At 26.8% G+C, this 25,258-nt stretch overlaps 2 protein-coding genes across 2 annotated transcripts in view; both read left to right on the top strand.

Annotated features, from left to right (window-relative positions):
• LOC107447207 (uncharacterized) overlaps positions 1-25,010 on the top strand; it is a 39,856-nt gene extending 14,846 nt beyond the window's left edge. Inside the window, exon 5 of the mRNA XM_071183324.2 lies at positions 24,885-25,010. Coding sequence (XP_071039425.2) covers positions 24,885-24,902 — 18 coding nt within the window. The 3' untranslated portion in view covers positions 24,903-25,010. The remainder of the gene's footprint in view (positions 1-24,884) is intronic.
• LOC139426015 (uncharacterized) lies at positions 2,986-8,142 on the top strand. The gene has a single exon (XM_071183323.2). The coding sequence runs from the start codon at positions 3,710-3,712 to the stop codon at positions 4,682-4,684; it is 975 nt and encodes a 324-aa protein (XP_071039424.2). The 5' UTR covers positions 2,986-3,709; the 3' UTR covers positions 4,685-8,142.
• Positions 25,011-25,258: the final 248 nt, after the last annotated feature.

The following is a 25,258-nucleotide window of genomic DNA, read 5'->3' as shown; positions in this document are numbered from 1 at the left end:
ATCCTGTTGGAGTGCCTTAATTCCCATACAAGCTTGTCGCAACATTTTTGCAATCTCCTGTTAGATATAACGTTTTTAAATTTGTATAGCTCTCCAAAAAAATTGGCTAAAAATTTCATTCTAAATAAAATCTGTAGCTTTAGGAGCAAAACTAATTTTAAATTTAAAATACCCTCTTCTAATTAGGCAGGATCAAGTATTTATATAAATGCAACTAAAAATCCCTCAGTGTTATCAATGATGTAGAATAAACCACGTTTCTATTTTACGTAAAATACATCTGAAGATTATACTGGTGCAAACTGATTCAATGCTAATTGTTATTTTGCATCAATTATCACTGGAGAATTAAATTCGTTTTCATGAAGAAATAAGCTAAGAGTGTTTTTGCCCCGAATGAGCTGTCAATGCGCCTCATTCTTCCATGCTCTGTTTACTAAATAAGTGAGACGTAGAAATTAACAAAGCGAGCTTAATGAGAGTTATTTGTTCTAAATTTACTCATCGATTTATTGAGCATAAACAAAAGATATTTACTGATGCCTATCCTTGTTGTTTAATTCATTTCAATTATCTTTTCATGCGTGTCTAATTCTAGGGGAAAACTGTAATAGATATTGCTTTTTAATTATGTCATTCAAGGTATTAATGATTCTTTATTTAAACTTCGACATCCTTATCGCGTCTGATTCCGAAGTGATGTTTGTTTTGAATTTCTTAAACTTTCCATTTCGTATCTATTTAGTTTCAATTTAATTTTTGATCAAGTTCTAACATAATAATTCTTTATTTAAACTTTGATATTCATCAATCATCAATCAGCTTTGTTCTGAAATAATGTCTTTTTTACTTTTTTGTTACAATACATTTTTATTTTTAGTTTAATTATGAATGCTGAGGTTCTTAATTTAACCTTTGACATCATAGTTGCGTTTGATTTTGGAATGAATTTGTTTTTTGAGTTCCAAAACTGGTTTTGAAATGATGTTTGTTTTAAATTTCTTCAATTTTCCATTTTGTGTCTATTAAGTTACAATTTAATTTAACATAACCTAACCTAACATAACATAACATCTAAACATAATAATTCATTATTTTAAATTTGATATTCATTAATCTAGCTTCGTTCCAAAAATAATGTCTTTTTGAACTTTTTTGTAACAATAAATTTTTATTTTTAATTTATTTGTAAATGCTGAGGTTCTTAATTTAACCTTTGACAACCTTAGCTGCGTTTGATTTTGGAATTGACATGTTTTCTTAATTTTCAAAACTTTTCGTCTGTTTTGTCAAATTCTTAATTCAATTTCTTATTGAATAGAAAAAATGCTCATTATTCCAAGTTTAGCATTCTTTCTCTTTCTGAATTGTAAAACTTTTATTATTTGTATAGTAAACTTTAATTAGGTAGAAAATATGTAAGTTGCTTAGATCTTTCTTTGTTAAATATCTAAGTTGCTTAGATATTTTTTATATAATCTTTGATCTTCACTGTGTCAAAAACTAAAATTAGAATTTTTTACTATAATGTTTCTTTGTTCAGAAAATAGTTATTTCTTAAACCCTCAGGCATGTTTTCTGTTTATTTATATTTAATTAAAAACTTAAATAAGTTCGTTCAGCTATCCCTACAAATATCTCAAATGAATAATTTCTGCACTTTTTAAGGAAAAGGCACTGTAGGTATCTAAAAAATAAATAAAAAAAAATGTAAAGCAAAGAAATATAATGGAAATAAACTTTTTACTTCTCTCATTTTCTAAAATTAGTTTCCTTTTGACTTTCTACACTGATAATTTCAAGGATTTATTTTTTTTATACCTTACAACTAAATATTTAGTTTCGTAATTTTTTAAAAAATGTTTCTTTTATTTCTCGATGCATATTTGTGCATATTACTTTTAAACGACCATTTTTATTAATATTAATGCCTCTAGTAAAATGAAGAAAAATATATTAACTTGAATATAGGAAAATACCTAAATTATTTGAAGTGTTATTCAGTTAAAAAAATGAACATTTCTGCAAAAAATAAAATAAATTAAAAATTGATTAAGTGCAGAGAATGTAATTTAATTTTTCAAGAACCTTCAGTGTACACTATAAAAATTCCGGATCAAATTACAATACAAAGTACTGGCAGCTTGGATGCATCATGCGTTAAATATTTTTCCGTAAAATATTATACCTATTTCTCACAGTAATATTTATTTAATTAGAGTGATTCAGTAATGATTTCACGGTAATCATTCAGTAAAAATTACGGAATATAAGATTTTTTATTCCGTAACATGTTCCGGTAAAATGGATTTTACGGTGAAAAGTATCGTCATCCTGAGTGCCAGTATTTTTTTCGTAATTTTATCCGATTTTTTTTTCTCAGTGTAGAGTTATTTCTTGCGTTTTGAATCACATTAATTTCTATAAAAATCAATTTTAATAATCTTGCATAAATTATTATAATCTTCTTTTTTTCGGAAACCTTTAGTATAGAATTATTTCATGTGTTTTTAATAAAATTGCTTTTTAGATAAATTAATTATAATAATGTTTGACTATGCACCATAATCTATATTTCTTTCTGAATACTTTACTATTTGATTTTAATTAAAAAAATCTTTTCCAAAACAATAAAATAAATGAATAAGCAAGGTCCCTTTTTTCCACGGCCAGAAACACAAGACCATTAAGCAGCACGCGTGGATGATTCGCGCGCGACCGTCAAGGTGACGCATTAAAATTAATGACAACATCGCCTCCCTTTCTCCCGGCTGATAAAGAAAACGAAACCAATATCACCACGAAAAAATTATTCTTCATCACTGGCAATATAAGAAATCAAAATAATAATAAAAAAAAATCTAATTACTAAGCTTTGGCTTCTGAGTTTAGAAAAAGGAATGGAAGCTATAGGTATCCAAGACAACCAAAAATGTTTCCTATGACATCGGCGATCAATTTTTTGTTTCGTTTGCTGCACGCTGGTTGGCCCATATCTATTCGTGCGACAACAGTTGTCGCTGGCACTTGAAGTAGTTGTAAGACTACTTATTTTCATCGTCTTTTCCTTTTCGTCAGCGTCTTCTAATAGGCTACAGGTGCTTGACCGTCCCCTTTCCCCACCTTCCCGTCTTTAAGATGGTTTCTTGCACGCTCTCTTTGTTTAAGGAAATGTCCGATTTTATAAACTGAGTTGTGTAAATTGAATATCTATTATTTGTTGGAAAACGATTCACTTTCTTTTCAGTTAGTGTTATGTTGATGCTCTTAATTTGCTATAGAAAACGCAACAAGTTACGACGATGACTGGTGTTATTAATTTATGGTCCAATAAGCTTATTATTATCTACACAAAATTAGCAAAGCAACTTTTAGAACCAAATGATTTAGCTTTTCTTTTGAACTTAAGTAGTTATATTAAGCAGAAAACTTTCTAGTGTTTATTAAGTGTCTCGGTGAAGATTACGTTACGTTGAAATACGTTGTGATACTTAACTTTCAATATCAATCATCGCAAATATTTCAAAAACTAGCATATTTATCACTATGCTTATCATACCTTCAATTGTATATCAACTTATCATATCAGCAATTGCAAATGTAAGCCATCGGATATAATTTTCCGGCTTTCAAACTTCTTTCATCGTACTCTGAATTTAGAGTTGTTTCAAAGCAAAACTCTAAGTTTTTCCCCCCTATTTATCTGATTATGCACAGTGCAAAGTTGTCTACGAGAAGATCCCGATGGCGAAGGTCGAGTGATTTTTCAAAGCATGAAGATATTGACAGAAGTGAATCATCGTTGTCCTCCCTTAGTCGACCGAGTACTCAGGAAAGCAAGCGCTCATCGTGTAGCAGATTGTCAACTGACAGCGGAGCTGGATCTTTGGATGACTTCAACAGTCGTCGTAGCTCAACACCTGATTTCTGGAGAGGTAGCGTAAGTAGAAGACACACGGCTCCAATTAAAAAATCCCCAGGTGAAGAACTTGAGATTCTGGAACGCCCTAATACCGTTCATGCTTGGGACAGTTGTTTGCCAAAATGCTCCTTATCCAGATATACCCCTTTGCCAGCAATTGGTGCTCAAAAGGAACTCTTACAAAAGAAAATACCAGAGGAAAGGCCTTTTCCAGTGCGTCGTCAGTGTTTTATGGGCCCATTAGACATTGATAATGAGGAAGAATCTTTAGAAAACGATATCAACGAAAACATTCCATCATACACTTCAGATGTAGATAATTCCACCCAGCCTCCATTGTTTTCACTGACTCTTGAATCAGACAGCGATTCTGATTTCGAAGAGGATTCAGACAATCCACAACAATATATTTCAGAAGACGAAGATTTTGATTTGAAACCAAAAAAACCTCTTATACGATCTGCGACATTTACCATCGAAAAAGAAAGACCGGATGTTAGGGGACCCTATGTGACCGTTGCTGTCCGGCTGCCGGATGGAACTCGTGTAGCCGAACGTTTTGATTGCAAGGATATGCTGGGAAGCGTAGGTAAATTTGCTTTGGACAAAATTGATGGATCGTGTCCTCAACGATACTCTCTTGTCACAACCGATGTGCCAAAGAGAATATTCAAGGATATGACAATAACTCTAAAAGATGCTGGGATAGCTGACAAGACACTGCTTTGTTTGCAATCGCTTGACGATAGTGATTCTGACTAATTTTGTGATTAAAGGTAATATGCATACGTAGTACAATGTCCAAGGAACAATACTTCCTTAATGATGTGTTTTGTATTACAGAAACTTTTTTAGATTTAGTTTTTTTAAGAAAATAGTGAGTAAAATTAAATGAAGAATTAGAAAATAAATCTACATTATGAAAATTTGAACATTTCTTTTTTAACGAAAAACTTTAAAACAGATAACTCTTAACTCATACTTAAAATGGTTTATTTATAAAAGATTTTTCATTGTTTTTAGACTAATTTAAAAGAAACAAAATTGAATGAACTATATTTATTATCTTGCATTTCGTGATTTATTAATATAATTATTTCCTCCCAATAGGAAGTTAATATTGAGTCGGGAACAAAATTTCGTTCGGATTAAAAATGTGCTTAAAATTTTTCCAGATCATGCAAATCATGTTGAATTAATATTCTAAATTTTCATTTAAAAATGATTGAGTGGTATATCTGATAAAATAAAAAATCAGACTACTAAATCAAGTCATCAGAAAAACATACCTGGATTGAATTAGATAACACTGAAATATTTTCGGAAAGAAATCAAAACAAAAAAATTTGCATAAACAAATCATCTATATATCATTATCTATTTTATTTAGTAGAGCATTTTTTAATAAAAAAAGTAATTATCTCGCAGTCTAAACATAAAACTATAATAATAAATTTTTGACATTTTTATAAATTCCAATAAAAAAAAAATTTTAAATTTTTGTTTTAAATTTTTAAATAAAAATTACATTATGTTTCAAACTTAGGTAGACTGCATATTAAAGTCTGTACAATTTAGAAAATTTTAATCTTGGGCAATAAGGAAAAGAAGCTGAAAACCCAATGAAATATCTTATGTTTAATACTTTTCAATATCATGCATTATGTTATGACATCAAACATATGATAATCTGAAGTGTTTTTCTAATTCTTCATAGAACTTTTTAAGAACTTTATGAATTTTTGATGAAAGTTATGTTAAATTTTTAAAGAATTTAGTTTTTCAAAGTACTGATGAAAGTTTAAATTGTTTTTACTCAAAGCTCAAAGTTTTGCAATTTAAATGCAAATGAAAACAGTTGAATTAGTTCTGGAAACTATTGATGGAAATAAGTTTTTACAATTAATTAGCAACGTTAAATTAAAATACAGTAGTCATCTTATCTGTCTAATCTTATTTTATTTTTGTACTTTTGAAAAATATTTTTAAAACATTTCAAATCTTGAAACATGTACTAGAATGCGTAAAAAAGTTTTAAACGCTTATTAACTGGTTTCATGAATATTTAATCAGAGCTATAAATATTTTTCTGAAGTTAAAATTTATTAAACGTCAAAATAAATCTATTTATAAATTTTCATAAAAAGTTTGAAAATTTATTAATAAGTTAAGGTATTAGTTCATAACATTGCTAAACAATAAAAAAAATAGTAAATATGTAAACATTCTATTATTATCAGGTGTTAAAAATTCTATCTAAATATGCAAATATGCTTCCTATTAAAATAAAGAATTTGTAGGTTCTAATTTGTTTATTGTATTTCTAAAATATGTTGCTTGTAAATGTTATAGATACATGTTAAAGCGTAGAAAATTCTTGTATTATTAGATACTACCGATTTTGTATATAAACATATTTATTTTTAAATGACAATAACATATTTAATATCAAAAAATTGAAATGCAGAATGCATTTTTAAAGGCTTACTAATTTGTAAAAGTATTGCAAAACAGTTTTAATAAGATAAGAATAGTATTTTTTATATTCTATGTTAATTTTCATATGTGTAAAGCAAAATAAGATAGTACTGAAATTATTATCATTTTTGCGTTATTTTCCACTGTTTAATAGTTTTAATAATTTTATATCTATTCCTTCTGCTTTTTCTATCAATAAATTTTGTTACAAGTTCTTTAATTAGTTTCATAATATAGGAATTCGTTTAAAGGCTTTTCGAAGTTGAAACATTTCTTCTTATTATTAAATATTTGAATAAATGGAAAATTTGTAATTTAATAGATAATTAAAGAGTCAAAGAATAAGTAATTTTAATCCAGAGATTTGTACTTGAGTGTTTAAATTCAAATATAAAGTTAAAGCAGTTCTGTTTCGTAAATAGTAATTCAAACTAATGGTAGTTTCCAGTTTAACATACAAGACTTGTATGCTGTGCTGACTGTACATTCTATGAATGTTATTGCTGTATAAACATTTGTCATACAATTATGTATGAATTTCACATAGTATAATAAACATTGATGTCATCGCAAAGGAAAAAAAAAAACAATGTAATGTTTTTCATTTTTTCGCAAATTGCAATTTTTAGTATTCCATAATTTTAAAACAGGTAGAAAATAACTAAAATTAATACTAGAAGATATTAAACAAATTGAAACAGGATAAATTAATTGCAGAAAACTATAAATTAATTAAAAAAGTGAAATATACAGAAAAAAATTGCATGAATGTTTTAAAACTTTCTTACAGTCTTAAAAGTATGATGAATATTTAAATTATGTTTATTTATATATTTTTTCTAAAGTCATTATGACCATTTTGGGCTTTTTATGAAGTAAATGTACAAATAAAATGAGAAATAAATTTAACTTTAAGAGAAAGTTTGGTATTATTATAAATAGTTATACTTCTTTTCAATCAGAATAACTTAACAATGTCAAAAGAACTTTTTGTGAGTTATTCACATTGCGAACTATATTTAAAAATGCTTATAGAAGTTTAAATAATGTTTGATTAAAGAAGTTAATATGCAACATGTCAAGACTAAATTCTGTTCAAATCTGATTTAAGATATTTAGAAAATTTATTGTATTCAACTTTTAAAACAATAATTTTAAATGTGAAATAAATTGTCGCATTTTTCTTTCCTTTTTTCATTGTTTCGAAAATCCTAATTTATTTCACTTATTCGTGTAAAAAATTGGATAATTACAAAAAAAAAAAAAAAATTCAGTAATCTGATAAATTATTTTGACAAGTACTTTTTACAATCAATAAAATGGATAATGCGACCGACTGCTTGAATCCGGCTTTAAAAATCTTGACACTTTTCTTCATCTTCTTTTTCGGGCTAATTTGGAGCCTCTATTTGATTTTATTTATGTATGCACTGTAAAAACATTTTGATGATACTCCATATAAAGTTTCATCAGTGTAAGCGCTTATTTTAACTAGTAAGTTTAACTGAATGGATCTGACCTTGGGATTTTTTACATTAAAAAAAAAAAAAAGCTTGAAGCGGTAAAAAGCTTAAAAATTTTAAAAGGGGAAAAAAGTGCAAAAGAAATTAACTAAACGTAAATCCTTATAGGTTCTTAGAAATCCTTCAGGTGAGTTCTTAGTATTACAAAAAATCAATAAATCCAGTTCTTTAGACCAATATTAGCTATAATAGTTGCAGATTAATTTTCAACAAATTATGCATCAAAGAAAAAAAATTATGCAATGAAATATTGAAAAGCAATAGAAAAAAAAGCATTGAAGAAATTGTTTTAAGTTTTGTCTTGTTACTAAATCTATATTTTATATCAAAAGAATTAAAAAATCATAAATGAAATGCTTAATGCTTCATACACTAATTTAATGCTTTTGTTTTACATAAATAAATATTTATTTAGTAATTTTTTTAATCATATTCCTATTTTTGAAGAATAATGTAATAAATTTTAAATTGAAAAGTGTGATAAAAATTCAAAATAATATGAAGAATATTTACGAGCGCTTATATTTATTTTGGGAGATTAGCTCTTCATAAAGTTTATTATACACTGGCAGAGTTATTAATGGAAACATTTTTTCGCACAGGTTATTACAAATAATTTACGATTCAAACAGAGTTTATCTGACTGAATCTGAAGAATCCACTATTAGATGGCCAATTATCTACACTGAAAAAAAAATGTGCTCAAAATTACCAAAATACGGTGAAATATACTTTTTTTGACTCTATGGGAACACCAAAAAGCTCGGTAATTTTTACCGATGTGCTTTGGTAATAATTTTGGTAAAATTAACCAGAAAATATGGTTTTTATAATATGTGATAAAATTTGGTAATATTAGTACGAATAGCATGGCATGAAAACCATTTATTCAGTTAAATTTATTTCTTAATTATGCAGTTTTTACTTAATGTGTAAAAAATAAAGCATTCCCGCAACAGCCCACGTGGACCTTGAGGGGTCATGGAGGTGGTTAAGGCTCCACAATTCCATGACCAACGTCATGAAATATGACAACGTGGTCAGCATTGTGCGCAGGCCGCCTTTACTTGATAGACAAGCTGGTAATCATCGATCTGAAGCTGGGTGGGCTTCAAGCCGCCATTGGAGATGGAACCTCAGTTCTTCACAATGGCAGTTCAGTGCCTTACCCACTGAGCCATGGTGGCTCTACCAAATGTGTAGGAAAAGGAACTATGTTTATAAAAATCTGAATTTCCGGTAAGCCGTTGCCATATAAAAGAAAAAAAGTACCAAATGAATGGTTTAAAAACCGTATATTTTGGTTTTATTAACCAAAATTATTGCTGTTTTTTTTTTTTTTTTTGTCGGAAAAGTCATTACCATGCAGTACGGTAATTTTTCCAAAATTTTCTCTGCGTAGGAAAGTGTTATTTCTTTCTTTTCTTCATTAGAATAACACTTTAGTGTATTCATTAATTATGTTTCCAATATTCACGTAATCAAAATTCTTCTGATAAAAGTTTAATAGCGTTTTGAATTTTTTGATTTCAATCTCAGCTGTTATTTAAATTGTTATACTTATATTATGCTTTTATTTGCGTTAATTTTACGTTATATTTTAATTATTTATCTAAAAGATATTTTCTGATGGATCTTTTATTTATTACATGATTTTATTTACGTTACATACCAATTTTTCAGACATGAATCACATTTGTGAATTAAATTTATTATTTTAGGAAATTATTCTATAAAACTAACTTTTCCTGATGATGGTCATTATCAAATGCGTTTTTTAGAGGCGCCTTTTGTAATGACTATGAAAGTTTTTATAATATTTTATCTAAAGATGCGTTCGGACTCCATCTTGTTTATTTTATTGAACATGAACTTGAAATCCGGAACAATTTATAATTAAATTGTGGGAAAGATCATCCATATAGGATAAGTCTGGGTTAGAAGAGCATAAAAAAAAGATGGTCAGTTTAATAATTTTTAATTTATAGCAGCAAATGCAGTTTCTCAGGTAGCAGTTTAGCAATTTGAACAAAGCAATGTTTTTCGTGACATAAAAAAGTATGCAAGATCTTAAAGTTTATTTTAGTTAGGGGTCGGTCAAATATTTTCCGCGAATTAAGTATTCTGTTGTTTTTCAATGCATATGTTATACATTTTTTGAACTAGCTATACCTGTTAATGCTCATACATAGTTCAATATTTATTCCTGAGTAAAAGCAGAGAAACGTTATAGAGGATTGATGTTATAGACGTTTGGTGGCTTTTAATCAACTTCAGGAGAGATGACCAGTTTTCATAAATGCGTATTAACATACCAAGGATCGTAAGGCACGCTCAAAAAATTAAAAATAGGTATAAAAACTAAGAAAATAAGCTATAATAAATTTTAGTAAACTAGTCTTCTTCTCCACGCTTAACATCTCCAAATAAGTAAATCTTATTTTGAAATCTTTGGGCCTGTTAATAGTTTTCATTTTGTTTTGTAAGTTATAATGAAAACAAATAAAAATAAATCCTTAGCTTTTTATACGATATAACCCTATAGTCTATTCGATATAACCCTACATATTATTTGATTTAACAATATCAGAATTTACTGAATATTATTGTGTTAAGTGTGGAGAAGAATGCAATACCATAGCTAAAAACAATCACTGGGTGGGATATATAAGGTGCATGCTATGGCTCCTTGAAGCATGTACAAACTTTGAAAAACTTTGCCAAAAATGCGATTAAGAGTTTTCGAACACGATGGATTAAAGCAGTATATTAGATTTTGTTTGCTATTTTTTTAAGCTTATTTTCCAAGATAAAAATCATTTGTTACAGCTTATCGTAAGTTTTTCATAGCAAATTGCATGAAATGTGTTTTTTTCTCTCCATATTTTAACTTCACTTTTCCTTTTTTTTTTCTTTTACTGTAATGGATGGCCATCTCAACTCGACATTAAGAAGAGATGGTCACTTTTTAGTTTAATTTTAAACAATTATTTCTCTTTTTTTCAATATTTCATTTATTTTTGCTCAAAATATGTTGAGTACTTATATGAGGATTTAAAATATGACGGAATATTTCTTGTATCTTTATTCTTAATATTTTTATTTCGATTTAAACACACTATGGCTAGCTATCCCAGACTTACTCCACCTGGAAAAACGAATTGTTTTTAATGTATTATAATGGAACTTGCAACAAAAATCTGGGGGGAAATGAAACTATGAAATAATTAGTAAAACTTGTCAACTAAAGAACAATTTAAAGCTTTGTTAAGCATCAAATATTTCGTAACATTCTTAGTAATTAATATTACGTTTCAATATTTCTTTTAATTGTAAAAATTAGTCAGAAATTTCTTTATTATTGTAAAATTAGATTTCTTTTATTATTTTTTTAGATTTCTTTAAAATTAGATTTCTTAATTTTTCAAAATTTCTTTTATTTTAAAATTTGTTAGAAAATTTTTTCCTAACATTCTCTGTAAATAATATTTCATTTCAAAATTTCTTTTCATGGTAATATGAGTTAGAAATCTTTTTGTTGTTATTTTAGCATTAGATTTATTTTATCATTTTTATTAGATTTCTTTAAAATTACATTTCTTAATTTTGAAAATTTTCTTTTATTATTGTAAAATTATTAAGAAATATTAAGTTTCACTGGTTTTATTTTGCCATTATAATAAATTTAGTAATATTAAAAAATCATATTAATTTCAAAATTTGTAATTTTAGTTAAATGACAGTATCAACATATTTGTTACTAATTGCAAATTATGTAAAAAATTTTTTAGAGAACTTACATAATATTGTTTTAAAGTTTTGGAGGTTCAAATAACGAGTAGTAAGAAGACCCAGTGAAGGAACAGCTCTTACCAGTGAAGGAACACAAAATTGCCCAGTAAAGGAACACTTACTGGGCAATTGGTTATATTTTAATGATCTTTATGAATTCATTAGCCATACAAATATATAAAAACAAGACTATTTATGAAATTATAACATACAAGTACTTGTAAAATGCTAACTTCATTTTGTAATCATGAACTACAAATTAAAGTGATGTTAAATACAAAATAAATTTTAAAAAATCATTCTTTCTTATAATTTGACAGTCAAATCTGAATCCGATGCTGTTTATGATCATTATTATTTTATCACCTTTTTGTTTACTCTTTTTTCTCTTACTTCTAGAAGGTTTTTTTTCTTTTTTAAGTATTTTTTCTTTCTTTTTCTTCTCCATATTCTTTTGTTTTTACTTTTTTTAGATCTTTCAGCCTCTTGAAATTTTTGTCATTTCTCTGAAGTTAGTGCAAAAGGTAATTTATTCATTTTTCTTCTTATTTGACTTTTCTTTTTATCATCAATATTTGGCCAATGTAAATGGTTCTTCCAAAGTTCTTCTGATTTTTCAACAACATTTCTACAATGCCTTTCTCGAAAATAGACGGGGCAAAGGTGTCTTGAAGTTTAAGGAAAATCCATCTCCTGTTGACTTGTATCTAGAGGATCTTTAGAAGTACTGATTTTACTTATAGAATCATTTCTTTTTTCAACTAAGAGAGGATCAGCACAGGACTCATTTCAAATTCGATATCTAAGATGCATTCATTATCAAAACTAGCCTCAGTTCCTAAGTTTGACTTAACCAAATGGTCTTCTTTTAATACGTACTTCTTCCATATTGAAAAAAGTACAGGCTCTTGGACATTTTCGATATTAGACTCTTCATTCAATGCTGCTTTAAAAATTTGCAACATATCGTGAGGGATTTCCCTCTCAAGCTTCTAAAGAAATTGAGTATCGTTTCTGTTTAACTCTGTTTTTTGTTGAGGAGCTTGCTTCTAAAATCTAACATAGTAAAGTAGTTTTTATAAATTATATAATCACGTTGCTATCCTATAATGATAACTTATTCTCAGTTCTTGCTGCAAAAGCCAGCGAAAAAATGTTCTATTCAAATTTTTATGATTATATTTAATTAGTTTTCAATTTGTAAACATAGTTTATTAAGTTGCCTAACATTTGATGTAACTACACACCCCATTAATAAATATAAATCATAAATTAAGCGATTAAATTAACATTTTGAACTGAAATTATTTCAGGAATTATTCATACAATTTTTAACAAAATTTCGGTAGTCCTCTATATAGCAGAAGTACTTATCCTAGAGTCATGTAAAATCATATTTCACACATTACTGTTCATTCACTGGAAGTATTCCCAGTGAAGGAACATGCCTGTTTCTTCACTGGTTAGAAGTTGTTTTTTGTCTTTGAAATAGAATTTTAATGTATAATATGACTAAAAGTACAAGAAAATTAAAAAATTTATTTTATTTTCATTAACTGAGAAAAGAACCTAGTAAAGAAACGTTTGTTCCTTCACTGGTTTTTCATCGTTTGGTGATCTAGTGAAGGAACATGCCTGTTCCTTCACTGGTTAGAAGTTGTTTTTTGTCTTTTAAGCAGAATTTTGATGCATAATGTGACTAAAAGTACAAGAAAATTCAAAAATTTATTTTATTTTCATTAATTGGGAAAAAAAAACAGAAAAGGAACACTTGTTCCTTCACTGGTTTTTCATCGTTTGGTGATCCAGTGAATAAACACCCCCTTATCTCAGTACTTAATTATGCTTTGATGCTTTAAAAAAATAAAACGTAACTTCAATAACTATATTTTGAATTCTCTTTTTCACAGTGAGAAAAATAAGACTATTACATGCAATTAATTCCACTTCAAACATATAAATACAAACACTCACCTTATAATTTTTTCAACGAAACAAGGTGTTGCAGAGAAAATAACAAATTCAAAATTTTTTCCAGAGAAGTCTATTTGTCCAGGTAATCCAAAACATTGCTAGATGACTTCCTATTGTTTGGCAGTAAGCTATTGTTACCAATCAATCTAAAGAAAAACTTTCAAATTCTTATTTTTAATCAATGTATATGAAATGTTCCTTCACTGGGTAGTGTTCCTTCACTGATTGGTTTACCCTACTATAATTACGAATATTCTTTCATAACAAATAATTGTTATATTTTTGAAAAAACAATTATCAAATTTGAAACTAAAGAACCTTATTTTAAAAAGCTTTAAGACATAATCAGACTTACCCTATACGAAAAAACAAATGTTGTAATGAAACATGCAACAAGAATTGGGTGGAAATCGATGTCTAAAATAATAGGTAAAACTTGTTTATTATAAGGAATAATTTAAAGCCATGATAAGCATAAAATATTTCCTAACATTCTCCCTGAGTACTATTTCGTATCAAAATTTCTTTTAATTGTAAAATTAGTTAAAATTAGTTTTTATTGTTGCAAAAATAGATTACGTTAACATTTTCATTAGACTTCCTGATTTCATAATTTTGGAAGATTTCTTTTAGTATTGTAAAATTACTTAGAAAAATTATGTTATTATTACAAAAAGACGAAACCGAACGAAAACCATAAGCGATTCCAAAGATTTCGAATTAGATTTACTCATTTAGAGATACCAATTAATTATAAATTTTTTTGTCATTGTACGAAATTTAATACTTTTTACTACAATTATAACTATTCTTACAAAATAAATAATTGTTACATTAAAAAAAAGAAACAATTATCAAATTTTCAAGTTGGATAATAAAATATCTTATTTTCAGTAGTTTTAAGACATAAATAGGTCAGAGACTAGTCTTCTTTTAGGTCTTATCTAAGGCGATCCACTTCTGTTGATTTATGGGAAACAATTAAAGGGTTTCTTAACAGCTGTTTTTGATAACGATCCATTTTTTAATTTGTTGCACGCAACGAAATCACGCAAAATAAAGATGCTCTTAATATTACATACGAAAAGTATTTTCTTTTGAATTAATATTAGGTAAAAACTCTTTAATATTTAATTCAAGCTTCCAGTTTTAGTATTAGAACAGCAATTCTAAAATTAGGAATGGGAAAAAATTAAGAAGTTGTTAGAAAACATGTAGCGACCTTAAAGTTTTCATTTACGATTTTTTAAAAGAAAAAAAACTTTTTATAAGAATAATTTTCGTGTGATTCCAGTTGCCGTTAGTTAAAAGAAAAATCGAAAATTACGCAGAAGCGGCAAACCTATATTTGACTTTACAAATGTCTAACTTTTTAGCATTTTGTTAAAAATTATAGTATAATGCTGGTTTTATAGAAGATATCTGCAATCATTTTTAAAATCAAAAATGTAGAAAAAAAGCTGTCTTTCTTCATTTAAAATTTCTAAAGTTTTTAAGAAATTAAAAATATTTTTATCTAATCTATAAATTTATATGTATATATTAATATATGGAAATGAAAAAAAAATTGTTGCGTATATTTCAGTAAAATTCAAGCCAATTCAAAATTACTAAGTTTAAAATAAATAATAAATATTTAGTATTTAATTAATATAAATAAATAATTAATAAAATTTATTTTATTATATTGTAAGATACAATTTCAGGCGCAACATCTGAACCTAATAATTTTAGAGCTTTTGTTAAAAATGCCTCCCCATTAGGCTTCGCAAAGTTATTATTTAGCTAAAAAAAAAAAAGAAAAAAGGAAAGCGTCATCGAAATCTAATGAATCACTATTGAGTTAAGTGTGAAAAAGCACATCAAAATCTGTTTAATATGCTTTGATCCCAAAAGAAACAAATATCAGTTAAAAAGGGATTAATTATTTTTCCCACGGCAATCAAACTTGTGACTTGTCTCGTATTCCCAGATAGTAATTCATTATGTTTCTTGAAAATTGCTTGCTAAAATATTGATATTCTCTTCTCTAATGAGTACGTTTTCTTTTCAACTTCTCTTTGACAAGGACACACATTAAAACTAATTATTACGAAACACTCTGTTTATGGCACTTTATATTAATTTGAAGGAAATATCAAAAGAAGTGTTATCTGTTTAAAAAAAAATGCAAAGATTTAATTTAGATTTTTTTTTATGAATATGCAATGATTAAATAACGTGTCCAAATTCAATCATTTCTGTAACTAACTGCAACTGCATCTACTACAAACGAAAATCACATTAAATTTTTAATTTTCGAACTACTTCCATAAATTATAAGTTTTTAGTATTCAGTTTCACTTTCACAAATGTCCTGTTAATGCTCGTGACAATCAACGTAGCAGATCGTTTTTAGTATCTTTTAGAGCAGTTTTAAATACTTGATGAGGCTAAAGCTATGGCAGAAGGACACATATTTCAATTTTTCAATAATGATCCAGGGTCAAGAGTAGAGGATATAGGGGAATGGGTCATTAACACGCATCGAGGGGGAGGGCTGAAATCAACGGAGTGCTACGGATAACCGAGTTGTCCAGCGTGACCGCCAGCCGTCATGCTCTGTATTTTTTACTACTCATTCAGGAGATAATGCATTTCTTTTACTCCTATCCATAACGTTAAAAAAAGAACTTTTTCCAGAAAAGGAAAGTTAGAGACATTGTTTTACGAGTTTTTTTCTTATAACTTGTTAGGAAAGGATAAAAAAAGTGACCACTTTAAATTTTAGTGAATTTTTATAATACTTATAGAGTTATTAAAGCATTTAACAATATTAAATACTGTTGACGAGCTTGGAACAATATGCACTGGTATAAGAAATTAAGAGAATTTGAAGACTTGGTTGATTATCTCTAGAACTACAATACCGATTTTAATGAAATTTGATATGTACATAGATTGATTCAAAACAAAGCAAATAATCATTCAATAATTGTAATACACATGATCATGCCGAACACTCGTTGGATGCGGAAGGTATGAAACAGCGGTTGCAGAAAAAACAACAACAAAAAATGGATTGATAAGAGGTACGGTCCCCTCTTACATATATATATATATATATATATATATATATATATAGGCCTTTCAGCGTAATTTCATACTTGAAATAAGACAGTTTATCATTTCCTGTGGCAATTGGCCTGAATTGTCCAGTGGCAATTTCATACCTTCCGACTACTGTTAAGCACGATCATGCGTGTGTATTACAATTGTTAAGTGGTTATTTGTTTTGTATTGTATCAATGTATATACACATGAAATTTCATTAAATTCGGTTCAATCAATAAAAACTAGTGTTGCTACTGTTGCATAAAACAAGTCCTTTTTTTTAAAAAAAAAAGTTGTTTTTTTCAAACGTTTAGGCTAATAAAAATTTGGGGAACAAAGAAAAACGTCTTTTGAATGATGTAATAGGTCTGGTAATCTGAAACAAATGGGAGTCTTGCCGTCATTGATAGACCTTTATGACGATAATATCAAGCAAATCGCAGAAGCAGTAATCAAGACGAATGGAAAAATTTGATTCGTCTATGTCATAGATACGACAAATAAATAAATAAAAATAAAAATAGGTCTGGTATAAGGAATAATATTTAATGGAACATTTCTTTGAGAAAACGTTCTGTGGGTCGTTATGACCCACAAGTTAATTTATTTTCAAGTTCGAATGACGTAATGTGTCTGATAATGAGAGGTTAACTATCAAACATATTGTAACCAAGTCATACCAAAACCAAACAGTAAAGCAAAATAATTAAACTTGGCTTATAAAAAACAATTCTGGTGATTATTTTAAATATTCACACATAAAAACTCGAAACTAATTTAATTCTTATTATTTTTAAGTTCGGTTCAATAAAATAAAATTTAAAAGAAAAAAAAAACTAGTTTTGCTACTATTGCAGGAAGCGAGTCTTCTCCGAACTTTTAGGCTGATTAAAATTTGGGAAGAAAGGAAGAACGTTTTTTGAAGGACGTAATAGGATTGATGCAAAAAATAATATTTAATGGAACACTTCTAAGAAAAAACGTACTGTGAGTCATTATGACCCATGAAAAACGAAGTTAACTTAATTCTTATTACTATTTTTTAGTTCGAATAACGTAATGTGCCTGATAATGACAGGTTACCAAATCAAACCAATCGTTACATAAAGCAGAATAATTAACTACACTTATAAAAAAAATTAATTGTTACTATTATTTTACACATGAAAAAACCGAAGTTATTTTAATTCTTATTATTTTTAAGTTCAGTTCAATTAAAAAAAAACTATTTTTGCCACTATTACATAGAAAGGCTTTTTTTTTCTTCTTTTTTTGAAAGGTGAACTTTTTAAACTTTTAGGCTAATAAAAACTTTGGGAACAAAGAAAGAACATTTTGGAATGACGTAATAGGTCTGATATAAAGAATAATATTTAATGGAACATTCTTTTGTGAGAACATACTGTTGGGTCGTTACTGTAACAGTATGATGAATAGTTAGCTTGCGGATCAAAAGAAAAGTATCTTCACTTTATTAAATTGAGTTCAGTACCGAGAAATTATTGATCTTTCTTCGCGACAGAAATACTGTGGAAGTAAGTATAGCTATTCAAGTCAGAAATCGATTTAGTTTCCCCATTATGATAAATAGATTTAACCTTTCCTTACGAAACAACTTATTGACATTCAATCCTAATTTTTTCTCTTCTCTTTCGTTCTATTAAACTACATTTCATGGAATAATTTAAGTAAAAAATAATAAGTTAACTGAAGGGTACAATAGTATTTAATATTTTTTTATATCTGAGTTTGTCTTACTTTTACTGAGGGAAACACAACTTTTTAATCAAATACATAATAACAATATTTTTTGTACATGAATGAATCTCTACGCTATTGTTATTTTACATTCTATTTCAAAAATAAATTATCTAACCGTACCTATAAAATAAGAAGATGCGAGAAAGATAATGTAAGTATAATAAGAAAAAATATGTTATCTATTGGTGATGCAGTTAATAGAACTTAAGATTTTCACAATTGAAAGTTTTTTTAATCTTTCTCAGATGAAAAAAAAAAATCAGAAATAGCATGAAAAATAAATTTCGAGGTATTTTTTTACTATTCCATTTTTTATTTATTTCTTACATAAATAAATAATATGACAACAAATAAGAAAAATAAAAAGACGCGTAAAAATAAATGCAATTTTAATAAGATATAATATGTTACCTACTAATGATACAATTTATAGCATTTAAAGCTTACTCAGTATCGATGCAGTTGTAAGAGGTCTTATACCTATTAGGATTATACCTATATTTATTCAATTGGCATTGTTTAAAATTGTACCAATTTACCAAAATACCATTTGCCTATTACCAAAATCAATTGAGCATCATCAGCGCCAATAATAATATGGCGATTATTCACATATTTCTTAAACAAATTAGTGCTTTTTTTCCATTAATTTTGCTTTATAATTCTTGTATATAGCTTATTTTTTTTATTTCAGTTAGTATTCATCATCAAAATTAATTAAGGGTCAAAGGCGTCAATGATAGTTTGAAGATTTTTTACCCTTCCCTTAAACGGTACCATTTATTGATTAATATTACATTTAGCAGAGCTTATTTTTAATTTCAAATAGTAATTATTACCAAAATAAATTAAGCATCTATAGCGTCAATAATCATATGGTGATTTAACGTTAACGTTTTCCTTAAACTATTTACTACCGTTTTTTTATTAATTTGTTTTCGAACGTAGCTTATTTTTATTTCAATTTATATTTATACGAGTTATTTCTTTCTCGATATCTGATGAATATAAAATAGATATAGACGTTTGATATGATTTTGTAATATTAAATGATATTCCTCCAATATTTTTGAAATCTGACCTTATTCCATATCCTATATATTCCTATGATATTTTTCTGTTTTGTTACAAAGATGGAAATATTTGAATGAAAATAAATTTCTCCCGGATGTCTAAAAAAAAAACGACGTCTAAAAAAATTTAATAGTTAGCGAGTTATTTCTTTCTCGATATCTGATGAATATAAGATAGATATAGACGTTTGATCTCCTTTTGTAATATTAAATGATATTGCACTAATATTTTTTAATTCTGACCTTATTCCATATCCTATATATTGCTATGATATTTTTCTGTTTTGTTACAAAGATGGAAGTATTTGAATGAAAATAAATTTCTCACGGATGTCTAAAAAAAACGTCTAAAAAAATTTATAGTTTTATTCTCGAAATTAAAGATTTATGTCTGATATTATTCAAATATCCTAAGATTGTTCTGTTTTCCTTGGAACTCGGCAGAATTTGATATATAAGTATTGTTTATATAAATCTTCTTGAAATTAGTGGAAGTAGAATTCCAGCGTGTTGGATTTTATTTTATGAATTGCTTTCTTCAATTGCAGTGAAAAATTTCTTCAAATACAGTGTGCAAACGACCAAAAATTTAATTATTGGAAATTACTAGGAATTAGGATAGAGATAAGGAACAGGGGCATTCTTTCTCTTGTCAGTCATATCGTAATGTTATTAATAAACCAATTAATCCTAATGAAAGGAGATTTTCAAAACGTGAAATCTTCCCGTTCAATGGAGTAATGAACAACTATTGTTATCATTATTATTACAAAAAAAATGACATTCATTGATTTATTTTCTGTCCCTATTTTTCATTATAATCACCAAGAAGAGTAAACTTATTAAAAAGTTGAATTTATACTGCAATGGATGGGCTAAAGCTTACTAAAATTTATTAGTGCTGCCATCTATTTCGCACTAAAGAGACCAGAGGAAATGTCAGAATTTCAATTTAAATTAAAATAGAACAAAGCAATTGAATCGAATATACTAAAAGTTACAAAATTATTTAGAAATGAATTTGTACAAGTGAACAGTCGAAGTAAAAGTTTTTAAAGAAAAATTTCTTCATTCAAAGTGAAAGTTTGATGTATACTTCTTCTAATGTTAATGAAGTTACTTCCAATGTACAGAAACATTAGGCAGCTATCTATAATAGGTTTTGTTTTTCCTGCAAAAAGTCACAGAAGTATTTATTCATTAATGTTCTGTACTAACGGCAATATAATGCATTTGAACTGTATGTTATGCTTCCCAACCAGTTGATATCGCTATTTAACATAAAAACGTAATGATCTATCACAGTTTTCAACTGTTGTCGGTGTATTTTTAATGATAGACTTAGTCTGACATTAATTTCCATTTTTTTTGACACGAGTATAATGGTAAAAGTCTTACAGATATTGTTTTCCAATAAAATATTTTCATATCCTTAATTTAAAGGTATTTACCCATAATATATTTTCCCCCATTCTATTCTTTCATTATTACGTTTTTAAATTTGATTGTTTTTCTAAATAAAGTGTTTAAAATTTAAAGAGTTGTTTCTTCATAAAAATGTAATTCTATGCTACCTCATTCTGTTAAATTTAAGATAAGCTTACTTTAATCGGTATCTAAACTAATTAACCATTCTACAATTATTATTTTCTGTTTCAAAATACATTAATAGACTATTATAAAAATACTTTTATTTATTTATGCAATATTTTTTTAAAAAATACTTTTATTTATTTAAGTAATATTTTTAAAAAAAATACTTTTATTTAAAAATATTGTATGTTTCCATCATCTTCCTTTAATTATGTCCTTTTCAACAAATGTGGAAAAATTCTAAATATTCACTTATAAATTATATGTACCGAATATGTACTACATTCAAAAAATAAAATCTATAAGTTAAAAGGATTTGTTTGAAAATAATTGAAAGAAATTGTACGAAAATCTACTTTCCATAGCTACGTGAGATCTTCAGACGTAAATTCAAAATAAAGTTTTAGTAAATGTAAAAATGAAACAGTTTGCAATTCAGTTTTAAAAGTTGCAATGAACTTTAATTTTTAAGTAAATATTTCAGTTGCGAGCGTAAAAAGCGAATGAGCACTTTTCGCTTTTCGCTTTAGTTGAAAGAAAAATAAATTCTCTTACAAAACTTACTAATTGGAATTTTGCTTAAAACTTTGTTCTCACATGCCTCGCCTGGAGGAGAAAAGAACTTATATTTGATGTGCATATTTCTCAATGATTAAATCAGTTTTTATATATATATATATATATATATATATATATATATATATATATATATATATATATATATATATATATATATATATATATATATATATATATATATATATATATATATATATATATATATATATATATATATATATATATATATATATATATATATATATATATATATATATATATATATATATATATATATATATATATATATATATATATATATAATATATATATATAAACAAAAACAGAAAAAGATGTAATCTCCTCATCAGCTCACTCGATTATATACACAAGGAGTGCGTTCTAATATTGTATCAGTATAGTCGAAGCATTTTTTTGTTGTTTTCCGGCTTTTTAATAGTGGATTACGGTATTTAAACCATTCATTTGGTAATTATTTCTTTCCGTGGGCTTACCAGAAAGTCTGGTTTTCAAAGTTATAGTTCTTGTTACTACACATTTAGTAGGAAATACAAAAGTAAAAAGTAAACTTAACTGCATAAATGGTATTTATGACATGCTCTAAGGTATCATGATACAATTACCAAATTTTATCACCCTTAATAAAATCATATTTTATTATTATTTTCACCAAAATCATTACCAAAGCGCTTTGATAAAGGCTTTTTGCTGTTCCCCTGGAACCAGAAACACGGTAAATTTGACCACACCAACCTTTTTTTCAGTGTAGTTTTCAGTTCTTTTTTTTTTTTAATTTGTTCATTAAAATCTGTTCTTATTGAGCCTAACAAAAATATTTAAATATTATAATGACCTCAATAAGTTTTTCGAAATGCTTACAACCTATAAATTTAAAATTTGGTAACTAAGAATCAAACAAAAACATTTCAATGAATTTACAAATATCTATTTGTTATTTATTTAATAAAGAAATTAAATTGCATTCAGGTAATACTCCATATGTCTACATGGACGAAGTAGAATCCTTTTTCTCTATAATGAGACTCTTATGAAAACATATGAGGTTTTTAAATGTAGCCCTTAAGTAAATATATGATTCTAAAGCAAAACCATAAATAAGTACAAATATTTTTTAAGACTAAATAAACACATGTTACCAAATAATATGTAACCCTTGAGGCTCTTCGTTCGTTCTAAAGGAAAAAACAAAACCATGTTTCCCTAGGGAGAGTTCAAAGTAAGATTAAAGCTTCAATTTTCAAGATAATAACATTCTGCTTGTTGAAAATAAAACATATGTAGTTAAAGTAAATGTGTGTATTTATATGATTCTCAAAATAAATATACATAATTGTGCAACTGACGAATCGCAAAATAAATATGTTGAAATTGTCAGGAAATATGTGTTAATAAATATGTGTAATCCTAAAGCAAATAAGAGTATTTTCTTATGGAAACATACGTAATCATATAATATCTAACCATTAAAGAAATATATGACCCTTAAGTAAATCCGAACTTAAATATGTGTATTTTAATGATTCTTAAATAAAAATATGTAACCATATGATAAGTAACTCTTAAGTAAATATATAATACGAGAATGAACTCAAAGTAAGCAAGTGTATTTTTGTTACAAAATTCACAACAGCAACACTAAAGCTTTTAATTTGTGGGGAGAGTAGTTACAGACCATGTCAACCGTCATCTATGAAAAGGTACCCCGACATAGAGTCGAGTTAACATGTCTTATATACTAGTGAATTGTAGTTGTAATTTTGTAGTGGTAGATACGCTACAAATTACCGACTTTTTACTTCGAATGCTTCTTATAATTGTGGATTCATAGTCAGAGTTTGCTTTCGGTGAATAAACTTTTTTTATTGTTTAAATATTAATTTATGAGCCCAAATGTGTATATTATTTTTGACAAAGATTCTAAACATATATCAATCGAGTTCGGGGTCGAAACATATTTTTAATGTTTATTGTAAAATAAAATAATTACTTCTTATTGTATAGCAGATAAATTTAGTAAACACACTGGTTGGTTCTTTTTTTAAATAATTTTTATTAGAGCATACAAAATTTATCGTAATTTTGGCAAGAGAAGTATATTATTGCTGTTTTTGTGAAGTTAATAATTATTTATGATTTTGTTTGCTTTTTTTGTAAATTTAGAAATAAATAAATAGATAATATGTGTTTTAGAGTTTGCGAAAAGCAGTCAATATAAGTACATAAAATATTTCGTCTTGTAAAGAAATTGTGCTGTAAAGTGTTGATAAGGGTGTGTTGTTAAAAATGGCAATTAAACTAATAGCGCTATGGATTTAATTGAAAATAGTTTGTGTTTTAAAATAATCGATGAAACTGTTAATATTTTACTCATTTTGAATAAATAATATTTACCTTAAGTAAAATGCTTTTACCTTCTACCTAAATACTATTTTAGTCGAAATATAACAGGCATACACGGAGAAAAAAATCTGGTAAAATTTTTGTGTGGTAATGACATTACTGGTAAAGAAATCCTAATTTTGGTTTAAAAGATCAAAATATATGGTAATTGGCTTGGTAATTTTTCGTTCATATGATCAAGGTTTAACGGAAATTTTATTTTTCAAAATTATAGTTCTAATTACCACACATTTAGTAAAAAATACAAAATTGAAAAGTCAATTTAATCATATAAATGGTTTTTATGCCATGCTCTTCTAAAATTACTAAACTATAGTAATTAGATAAAATTTAGTAATACTACTATATTACTAATTTTTATAAGTTATTAGAAAACCATACTTAATTAATAATTTTAACAAAATCATTACCAAAAAGCTTTGGTCAAAATTATTGAGCTTTTTAATGTTCCCATGGAGCAAGAAACACTGTAAATTTGGCACACTTTTATTTTTTAAAAAAATTGATAAATAAATAAATAAAAAAGAATAGAATAAAGTTTAGGCATAACAAATAAAAACTAGATCTTTTGTATCTCGCGAAATGGGATGTTGACAAATAGTTTTCAGAACTCTACGGCTTAAGGCACTAAGTATTGAAATGATTGTATTTTCTCTAATTGCTATTTCCTTACAGTTTCACTTCTATAAATGAAAGCAAGAAAAACAAAACATTGACAGTGAAATGTTGGAACAGTTACTTAAAGCAAACAAGATGACAAACGAGAAAAAGGAAATAAAACAAAAAAGAAAACGAAGCTGAAAGAAAAATAAAGTTCTCCACGATGCTAAGAGGTGAAGAAACTTTTGAACACTAATAATAAATACTGTCAAGTTAGACATAAAGTTTTGCCAAAAAGCAAATATTAAATTCTTTTTTCCTAAGCAAAAACTAATCTATAAGTTGTTTAGAATCGAGATCAGATCTATATCATTGAAAAAAAAAATTTGAAAGAAGATATATATTCTCGAGAAAATCTTAAATAGCTATAATAAATTATTATTATAACG

Source organism: Parasteatoda tepidariorum, chromosome 7 (assembly GCF_982258835.1).
Source record: "Parasteatoda tepidariorum strain Cologne lab strain chromosome 7, Ptep-v5.0, whole genome shotgun sequence".
Lineage (NCBI taxonomy): Eukaryota > Metazoa > Arthropoda > Arachnida > Araneae > Theridiidae > Parasteatoda > Parasteatoda tepidariorum.
Note: the sequence above shows the minus strand (reverse complement) of the source record. Positions and strands in the feature narration are given on the sequence as shown.